General features: G+C 44.2%; 1 protein-coding gene across 7 annotated transcripts in view; it reads left to right on the top strand.

The window, feature by feature from the left end:
- Window positions 1-608: 608 nt before the first annotated feature.
- The window catches only part of LOC138353075 (heat shock protein 75 kDa, mitochondrial-like), a 194,666-nt gene continuing 184,621 nt past the window's right edge, over window positions 609-10,653 (top strand). For 2 of the 7 annotated variants that reach the window (XM_069305717.1, XM_069305716.1), the window contains exon 1: window positions 609-942. In XM_069305717.1, coding sequence (XP_069161818.1) covers window positions 920-942 — 23 coding nt within the window. In that variant the 5' untranslated portion in view covers window positions 609-919. The remainder of the gene's footprint in view (window positions 943-10,653) is intronic. The other 5 variants (XM_069305718.1, XM_069305719.1, XM_069305720.1 and 2 more) reach the window with 5 other exon arrangements.

Below are 10,653 nucleotides of genomic sequence, written 5' to 3'. Positions count from 1 at the left end.
CAAACCCACCCCGTAAGTCGTTATCAAAACAGAGGCACATAATCGCTTCCGAGACGGAACTCTAAATATCAATTAGCTAAGCAAGTATCTTGACAAGATTTGTACACAACTTAATGAATATATCACAGGTCTTTTATAACCCAATTGCATCAAGAACAGGTGTGAAAGCGGAACAGTTGTGGTTTAAGGTGAACCAATTACGCGTAATTACTCACCATGTACCCAACACACACAATGGGCGCCACTGACAAGCTGACCATTATGTTTATGCTCCGCCTGCAGTAAGTAAACTTTAGACAGTTGGTTAAGATTTCTGACAGCTGATCATTCTGAAGTTAATATTACACATCTCTTGAACATTGGTCACAGAATTATCTCTGAATTCTTTTTTCTCTCCATTAAATGAGCAACAGCCGAAAATATATTTTAATATACTGTATATAGAAAAATGGGGTTTGATACTACAGATTATCTGATCATATTATACGTGCGCTAAGTGTAGTTAAATCAAAATAACAATTATCAATTAAAACTTGCCGGTGAAGGCGTGTAAGAGGTTCACGGATGCAGTTGACTCAGTCAGGTGAGGTTTCGCAGGTTCCCAGTGAACAGTGCTGTTGACCTCAAAATACAGCAAAATATCTGGAATATATAACTGTTGCTCAAAGACCTACTCTTGTATATTCGTGCTTAATAGGAATAACATCTTTAGTAATATAATATTAATTACTTTGCTTCGAAGTTATTTGTATTATACAAAGCCTAATGAGGGCATTAAAGGTGATCAGTGACGTCAGAGGCAGTTTGTGCATCAGTCGGTGCTGGGCAACTAGCGCGGGCCATCAGTGTGGCGAGGACCACGGTGGTGGCAGGAGGGGGCGTTCTGCTGGCTGCACATTGGGTGTTGATAGTCTGGAGAATGGACTTTTGCTTCATCTTGAGGCAAGTAAATGGTGGTTCGTTGTTATTTTAGGCGATTGTTTCTTTGGTTTGTTAGTTGCGATTTTTATATTTTTATCGGTAAAATTTAACTTTAAAGCTAAAATTAAATATCCATGATCAATGAAATGTTTATTTATCTACAAGAATTTTTTAAATTTATTAGATTTGTTTAAAGTTGCATTTCAGGGTAGCCAAGTTCATAGAACAGTTCGCTTGTTTTTGGTTTTAAACTGGACGTTCCTACACTTCTCGGGTTGTCCAGAGGATTTGTTCTCATAATAAATGAGGCCCGGGCCGTGAGTGGGCAGACTCGGTGGACCACATTATTGGATAACAAAATAATGGTGGTGGTGTGTGGCAATATTTACAGCCCACCTCACGTATACATGGTTGTTGTTTTAGATTTGGCTATTCTGAACAAAATGTTCAAAGTAGCACAGCCTATGGTGAGCCCGTAAATGGAGGCTTTTTGTAGCCATTATCTGGGTATTATCTTGAGATGAGGGAATGCGTGGGTGTCCTAATGGTAGATTTCACCTCCCGGAGGTCTGGCTGTAACAGTTACTGCTGGTGGGGGTAGTGTAGACCTAAGTCTTCCGATTTTTCTTTGAGACTTTGGCTGAGCCATGCTGTCGTTGGAGTTTGGTGGCCTCCATAGGGTCGTCTTATGCAGAGTACGTGTCGTATTTGTGGTGCTGCGGAGGAGCTCCTACCAAGATTCCCTCGTCTGAGGAATCCATGACATCCGTAATTGGTGTTTTCGTCTTTCGTCTCGCAGCCTGAGGTAGCCTGAGGTGTCGTGTATTGTTGGTAGAAGCTATTTCAGGAGCATTTTTGGAGTTGTTAGCATTTATAGACATTGTCTGCTAGCGCGGGTGCTGTGATGGTAGGAGAGTTGGTAGCTGGAGAGGGAAATTCATGTGCCGCCCAGGTCTTGAGTGGTTCTGGAGTGTTGAAATAGACCTCGTCATCCTTGTGATAGTCTCCGGAGTGGTAGTGGAGGCAGTGAGACTTGCGCCAGGGATTATGATTGGGTCCAGGCCACTGGCTAGGTATATTGCGTTCAGTTCACCGACAAAATCGGTGGTTGTCTGGTCCAGCAAGCTTCTCCGTGAGCCTAATAAGACCAGAAATAATGCCTGCACGTGACGCAGGGGCTGCAAAGGAGCCTATGAGTCCCCATTGTAAAGGCTGGGTCACCTGGTGGGAGGCCCGGGCCGTGAGGAGCCACTGTTTGGCAAGACTGGAAAGTCTTCTCGTCGGTTGGTGAGGGCTGAGGTGGTGGGTTGAGCGCCTGGGGCTTTGATCGTGGACGGAGAAGGGTTGTTTCCCTTGGCTTCACCCTGGGCCTAGATGCTTCTGTCTGCGGGGGCAGCGGTAGGAAATGGTGGGGGCGATTGCCATAGCAGAGCAAACAGCGATGGGTTATTGCCTTGCATATGGAGTAGTGATGGTCCAGTGTGCACAGGCTGCACTTCTGGACAGGGTGCTGACACTTGGTGGGAGAGCTTGTAGCACTTGAAGCACTGCTAGAACTCGTGGTACCTTCTTTTTTTTTTTTTTTTTTTTTTTTCTTATAAGACGAAGCAGTAGAAACCTTGTGCGGCCACCCAGGATGGGTTGCGGCAGCTATGGTGGTGAAAGTAATCGTCCTTAAAGATTAGTCGGTGTTTCTGAACTCTAGTCGTATAATTATTGGAGTTAAAATACCAGTGAAACAAGCCTTATAATGTTAGTAGGTTTTTCTATCGGTTAGCCCTATGAAGACTTAACATCTTGAAACTCTGAATAACACTTAAACTTGGATAATGCCGTGCAGTTACTTAAGGACCGAAGTAAAAAAACTTTATATTCGGCTAAGAATGAAGAATAAGCTTTTATTGGCTTATTTTCTCATTCTGTTCATATAAAGACAAGACTAGGATCGTGTATTAAAATATCCCATAGCTAGAATTAGATAAGGCTATGAAATAGAGCTCATAGCAAAATTGAATTTGAAATAATATATTCAAAGGGATTTGCTAGTTAAGTACCCACAGGAACGGAACGGGCTGGCATGGAAAGTAATTCTTAATTTAATCTTTATTTTCAGGTATGTGCGACGGTGCAACAGTTCGGTTTATGTGGAGTTCTGAAAGCCTTCAGTAAGGCATTTGGCTTCTAAGAGTATTGCAGGTATGGTAGTTATGTTTTGTTTGGTTAAAGTTCTATACTTAAACAATTTTTTTTAAATATTTAGGTCCATCTGCGTGTGTTGAGTAACCTACTCACTTGGGTGTTTATGATATATTGAGAGTTGACAGGTTGCAAAGTTTCAGGTCACTCTTGTTGAAAGGTGTGAAAGATCTGACTGAACATCCAGTAATGCTAGATCATGATTCAGTTCGTGCTCAGTTCGCACATAATCTCCCAATCTCAGGACTGGGGAAACTAGGCTGTAGCCGCTTACCACGGGTAAAGGAAGCCAACCTGATCCGGTCAACCAGATCAGGTTGGAGCTATACATGTAGCCAAACCTGATACTACACTTGTAATAATTTTATACTAATGCTTTCGGGCTCTTGGTAGTCGGTAATTTCTCTATCAGACTTGTGTTGGGAACATTATCCTCAACAGGGATGGGGGTACTTTGATATGTAAACTTCATCACCGTGTCTTGCTAATTTGGCTGCAATATATCACGGGTTATACTTTGAGATTTTAAAACTTTTATTCTGTGCAGCGAGCAATTTATATAAAAATATTTTTGGGAAGAGCCTTCTGTCGATGTACCCAAGTTTTAAGTGCTTGAAGAGCAGATTTTGGATCTCAAGTATTCGTCTGGTGGTGATCAATATACTGGCAGCTAATTGTAGTTCAACCAGTCTAACCTGATGCTGACAGTCTGGGTGAGTATACAAAGCATACAGGCTGCTGCACTCCATCTGTTGACAACTGGATCAAGACATCGGTGGAAACGATGCACGTGAAATCTTAAATTGTTGATAGATAATTTAAGTGTGGCGGCTTTAGTAAGAGAAATCTTAATTACCGTCGTTGGTGATGGGAGTATTTTTACTCTACCATTTATCATAGGGTGTGATTTGGTATGTTAGCACTAGTCATTAGTGTCTTAGGAACAAAATGTCTAAGAAATGCTACACACACACACACACACACACAATGTCCATATTGCAAATAGTTGCACTGACTTGTATGGGTCTCTAGTAGGCAACAGATCCTCGATCCTCGGAGTTTGCGACCAGCAACCGTCGGGAGAGGACGTGTTTGTCAGTTGCTCCTCACGTTCAGAGCATACAGACCTCCCATCGTCGATTAGACCCATGTGGTTGTCTGTATTTGGTCACAAATGTCTTCATACATCAGACATAAAGGAATAAGTTAATCAACAACAAAGAAGAAAACTTCAAATTAATGTCCAACAACCGGCAGGAGAGGCGCCCCACAAACCGCCATCACTGAGCCAACCGGCCCACCCGCCCCATCACAGCCAATCGGGCAAAGCAGAGTCGGGGTAACCGTTTTACCATTATGGCATGGTTAGGCTGTCGTTATGGATCAAGCTTTACAAGCTGATATTTTTTTTACTAACTAGCCATTTATCCATTGCCATAGATTTCGACACAGAATACTTCGACCCTGGGACCTGTACAGACATGGATTTATACCTTTGTTTCAGTCCAGCCTCGTACCTTGGGACCATGGCTACCAGTCAGACTTACCGACTCTTCCTACCCTATGAGACGTCCGGAAAAAGATTCTCGAGGTGGTCAACCAAGCAACAATGTTCAGTTATGTCTTCCACAATAGGACAGTTGTCCTGTGGGTACATAATGTGAACCTGCATCAGTTACCGACTGCTGGATGTAGAGGAAAAAATGAGACCAGGGACTTGCCATGCACCCACCAAATGGGCTTCAAGCTCTGAAGAGGAGCTTCATTGCTCGGGTTCCTTCCATCATTTATAATCACTCCAAAGCAGGAATAACGGCTGAGGTCGAGGAGAAGAATGGTGATCTCAACATTGGATACTCGCATAATCTTTAAGGGGACCGAATCACACCACACGCTGAAATTAACTCTAGGGTCTAACCTGTACTCTCAACAGGCATCTCCGCCTCTGGCATCAAATTGGCTTCTGAATGAATGTCCCTGGAGAGGCATTGCCCAATACGTCGTTTTAAGTGCTTCCAGTACGAACACACCACTGAAGATTGTCCTAGCCAACTAGAAGTGCACCATATGTGCTGGGGGCCACAATTACTGTCCCAACCCAAACAGTAAACTATGCGTCATTTGCAATGAGGCGCGCACATCAATTTCCCAACTTTGCAAGAGGAGGAAAGAAATAAACAAATGGACAAGGAACGTGCAAGTCGGAAAGTAAACTTTAGACCGGCCTCACAGCCAGACACAAACGCATGGGTCAACCCTGCCCCCCACATGACCCAATTCCTGTTCCCCCCCCACCTTCAGCAGCCAAGCTCCCAAAAGACTCCACCGATAAGGTCCAAAGAGTAAACAGGCCCCAAACCAGCACAGAAGTAGTGCTCCCACACAACTGGACACCCTCTGGCAAATACCTCTGGACTTCGTCACGGAATTGGTCGGAAGTTTGCTGTTGAAACACGGTATCAAGCAACCCAGATTAGAAAGACAAGCACAAGATAGTCGAAAAAACATCCCCCACCTTCAAGAATGCAGTGCAGTAAACACACTCCTAAAACAGGTAGTTCAGTAATTTTTAAAGCGACCTAGTCATTTTTAAGTACACGAAGATCCTAGACTCCAATTTCAACTTCCATGGTGAGTTCATCTGACTCCATGGATACCATGGTAATATCGGCAAGTTCCAATGACCTAGAGGACTAAAGATCCTTCAATGGAATGCGCAAGGACTGTGCACAAAATTGCAAGACTTTCAATGCGTAGCAGCAACCATAGGCAAAGACATCTGATATTACAATAGAGCTTGTTTCGAGTCGGATTAAATCCTAAAATCTCAGGGGATCGAGGCTTCTTCCTTCCATGGGGTCAATGGGCAGTCCAGGGGATGTGCCATCTATGTGAAATGTGACCTGATTGCCAAGCTCATAACCAGCCCACCCAATTGTGGTCCAGGGACAGAGGTGATGGGAGTATCCATTGAGCTAAGACACGACAAACTTGAAGAGTTTAATGTTTATGGGTCTCCACGTGCTGGTAATGGATCTCTCGGTCTTATTTGGATGTGCGACCACCTCCAACACAATAATTTGTGGTGATTTCAATGCCCATCATCGTTTGACACTGGGCTCGAATACAACAAACGAGGCCGGCACTTGCATTGCACATCTTATAGACCAGCTACCAGAAATCTGAATCCTAAACAAGAATGAGCCCACCCACATCCAGGGAGGAAGATTAGACATTACCTTCGTTCGGCCTCCCCAAGATATGCAGCAAGTGTCAGTTGTGCCCACACTCACAAGCGACCACTATGAGGTTCAAATTGATCAAAAAATGGATCTATCCACCCCACCTCCCCCTTCCATCAGAAGCCTGGAACTTTGCTTTAGCAAAATGGGACGATTTCAAACCTCATTTCAGAGTGGCATAGAAACTGATGTTCATAAAGACATTAATCAAGCAAAACAAGATTTTGTTAAAGCAATTTAAAGTGCAGCTAATCACTCAATTCCACTGAAAAAAGTCCATCAGACACCACAAAGAATATTGGTATTATTGCAAACGTGTCAAAGAACTCGGACTCAAAAGAACAAGGAAGCTATACAAAGAGCAGCAAAGTGACTGCAACAGGACCTTACTTTGCGAGGTCAAGGAACACGTGCATCAAGAGACCAGGACAATAAAAGAACAAAAGTGGCTGGAATGGTGTTCACATCTGAATGAATACACCTCTCTTGGAGATGTGACAGCAAATCCACCACACTGAAGGAAGTAAAACACTTAAAGCCCCACACTCTAAGGATCAGGAAACAGAAGTACTGGCAACTAGGTTTTCAGAAAGCAGCAGCCAGTAATCAGCTTCCACCAGATGTATTAGCAGTGCAGGCAGGATTAGAAGAAAGGTGGCACAGAATCCTTACAGCATGTGCAGAAGTCTGACACTAATACCCCTTTCCACACAGGACGAGCTGAATCGGGCTAAGAAAAACTCCAAAGATACATCCTCCTGAGACTACAAAATAACCTATACAATGATTAGAAACCTCAGCCCAGAGGAAGATGCTGCATACCTTTAAGTTAATGAATTTAGCCTGGACTTCTCAAATTAGACTTACAGCTTGGAATAGGGATGACAGTGCCGATCCCAAAACCTAAAGATCCAGTTAATCAAAGGCCGGTCTTGCTTCAAAGCTGTGCAGCAAAGACGGCTGACAGAATGGCACTCAACAGACTTAAATGGAATATGCCTAAACTGCACCAGGATGTGTGCCTATAGAAGAGGTGTTGGCACAGTGGGATGTATTACAACTGTTAGCCCACTTGAATGTCAGACCAGGAATGCTGATATTCCTGGAATTCGAGAAAGCCTTTGAACTGGCTAGTGCCCCAGCTATACTCTGCTGCCTTTTCGACAGAGGTCAAAGACAACCTGCTCTCCTGGACCAAAAACTCTCATGAACAGAAAAAAAAGAGTAAAACTTCACGGCACAGTCTCTGAATACAAAGACATGAAAATAGTAAACTGCAAGGAGGCATTCTCGGACACCTTCTCTTAAACTGTCTATTGGAAAGAATGTGGCTGAAACTCCCACAACACTACACTGCAGGCTGCTAACTTACGCGAACGCCTTTAGCATCATAAAAAGAAGGGATGCGGTACGCTTTGCATCCAAATGCTTAGACTGCATCAGTGAAGAGGCAAAGCAGATTGGTATCAAACTCAACCCCACAAAGACAAAAGCCATGCCCATAAAAATAGTGAAGCCCAACATCCAACTCCGAGTACATGGTCAACCAATTGAATGGGTGGACACATACCAGGCCCTAAAAATACTTGCACAATCACAATTTTAATGCTGAGGCCTCTTACTTGAGAACTGCAGCCAGGATGGCAATCCTCGGGTAGCTAACCTCCCTCTCTGGAGGAGCCAATCTGCAAGTCCTTTGCAAATACTCTGTACAGGCAGTCTGGTCAGTGACCGACTATGCCGCACCTGCACTCACAAGCCTATCACAACAAGAGTGGAAACAGCTTAAAGTTGACCAAAACATTGCTATGAGAGTTGCCCTGGGAGCTCCGATGTGGACCAGGCTTGAAACTCTTAAGACTGGAAACGGGTTTGCCCTCTCTACAAGAAAGAAAATAGCAAAGAACAGCTACAATTATCAGTAAGATAATTGTCCCCTGATCTAGTCCGGTACGACAGGCCTTGGTGGTTCGACTTGGCCAAAACAACGGAAACTCTTGGGTTGCCAGAGCGGGGAAAGTCCTGAACAGACAACAATTAAAATGCATGATCCTTGATAGAGTAGGGGATCAACCACACCCAAACTACACCTGTTCTCCACCGTGGGAGGAGCCTACCGTCTACATACTGTAGTAATGGAAGGTCTTCCGATGAAAATGGCTGCCTATAATAAAACAATCCTAAGGTGCATCATAGAAAAGCAAATGAGCAGCATTGCAGTAGCAGGAGTCACCCACATCTTCACAGACGGATCGGTAGACATAGAATGAGTGTGCTGGCGCTGTTCTTTGCATGGGCAGCGAACAGGCATATTGGAGACGGGGAGGACCAGTATCAACCCAAACTAAGCTATTTGCCATACAACGGGCAATCGAATATGTGATTGCACAAAACACAGAATGCAATCAGACTCAAAAGCTGCACCTCGCATATTAGGAAAAAAACACTGATAAGACAACGTGGCTATAATTAGCACCATTTTGTATCTTGGAGCAGTAGCTAAAGGCAAAAGATTCGACATAACTATAAACTGGATCCCATCCCATGTTGGAATCCCATTATGAGCCGATGAAATTGCTAAATTGGCAACTCGTCATCCAGTGATACATAAAGCAATCCAACCCAGCTTAGAGAACATAAAAAACATCACCAAAAACCTCTCGCCATATCAAAGCCCATCAACACCAGAGAATATCAGAAGGTTCGCAGTCTGCAATATGGTACCTTCAGGCCACCAAGTTAGAAAGGTTAAACATCCCAAAAGGAATCCACAGGGAAATAATGGTACGGTTATATAGACTACATCTAGGATACAGATGCAACTGGGAGATTGGTGAATGCAGACAGAGGGAATTCATCTTCTGCCAAACAGTTGCAGAAAAGCCACTACTTCACTATCTCCTGGAATGTCAAGCAACCAACGACCTTAGAAAAGCTTTAGTCCCTGACTCTTGCAGTAACCACCCTGAAGCCATCAACACTGCCATTCATCTGGTTAGAAAAGGTCCAGCAGCTGGTCACCCTCATTAACACTGTCAAGCAGTATCTTCCCCCGCGATAGCAGCCTGACGATATGAATTCAACCTCGGCACACGGTGTACATTCACTAAAAATAAAATCTACAGCTTATGGGCTGTTCATGCCCGTGTCGCCACCTGGTTGGCTTAATGTTAGTCAATCGCCCAACAGACGTACCGCCAACACACAGCCTAATCCCACTTAGGTACCCAGTCGTGCTACAATCTCGTCCGCCCAGCAACAGGGACAATCTGCCAACCAGGCCCACCTGCCTCCACCTCATTCCCAACAACCTCCTAATCAGTCTGGCTCGTCATCCGAACTTATTGCAATGGCCAAGGAGGCCGCGAATGGGGGACATTGTCACTCATCATTATGAATGCACTATGTGATGACAACCTTCCCATAATTCGTCTCGCACGCCATTTACACCCTCATTGACCCAGTTCAATACCTGGCTAAAACATCCTACCAAGAAACGAGGTCCTCCCCCCCCTCCCCTCCTTCGTCATCCCTGAAACTGGGTCCACAAGCACTCCCACCACCCTGGATGCTCTTCACGCTACTCATAAGACTGGACATCCACGTGCACATACTCGTAGTTTTAAGCCCACTTCCAAATAAACAACCAGACCAATCCGCTCCCCAGCACCTACCAACCATCCACACACAGCCTCCTACCAATGCGATCCCTCTCTCAGCCAGACTGCCCCATCCACACCAAACCACCCTGGATAATGGCAACCAACAAGGGGGGAAACCCCTGTAGAGAACCAGGGAGCCTTTCCTGAACTATCTCCAGACCTTCGACATGAAGACATCGACTCCAGGTTATCTTTGGAGTCTAATAAGACCGTTGATGTGGAACAACCCATCCTCGTAAATAAATGCCAAAGTCCATTCCATGCACCCTCCAAACCCCTTATTTATTAATGAAAAAACGATTTACATACCACTCATAACTGATGACGTTCGAATACTTCTGGAACAAGTGCTTCGCTGACGACTTCTGTTCAAACCATAACACTGTAAATGCTTCACCCATGTACTAAAACATACAAATAATCGCCAACAGAACCTAAACACCTAACCAATGCCTATATATGAACAGTATGTTAATATATAACATTATTAATTTCTATTTGAAAACATTCGTATTTTGAATGAAGAGCATGTTAAAATTGATAAATGCACCTTTGGGGGTCGATCTCTGCATGGAATGGACTTGTCTGAGGATTGGTTGCGTGGAAATAGGTTCTAGTCCAGGTGAAACCCT

This window comes from Procambarus clarkii, chromosome 56 (assembly GCF_040958095.1).
Source record: "Procambarus clarkii isolate CNS0578487 chromosome 56, FALCON_Pclarkii_2.0, whole genome shotgun sequence".
NCBI lineage: Eukaryota > Metazoa > Arthropoda > Malacostraca > Decapoda > Cambaridae > Procambarus > Procambarus clarkii.
Note: the sequence above shows the minus strand (reverse complement) of the source record. Positions and strands in the feature narration are given on the sequence as shown.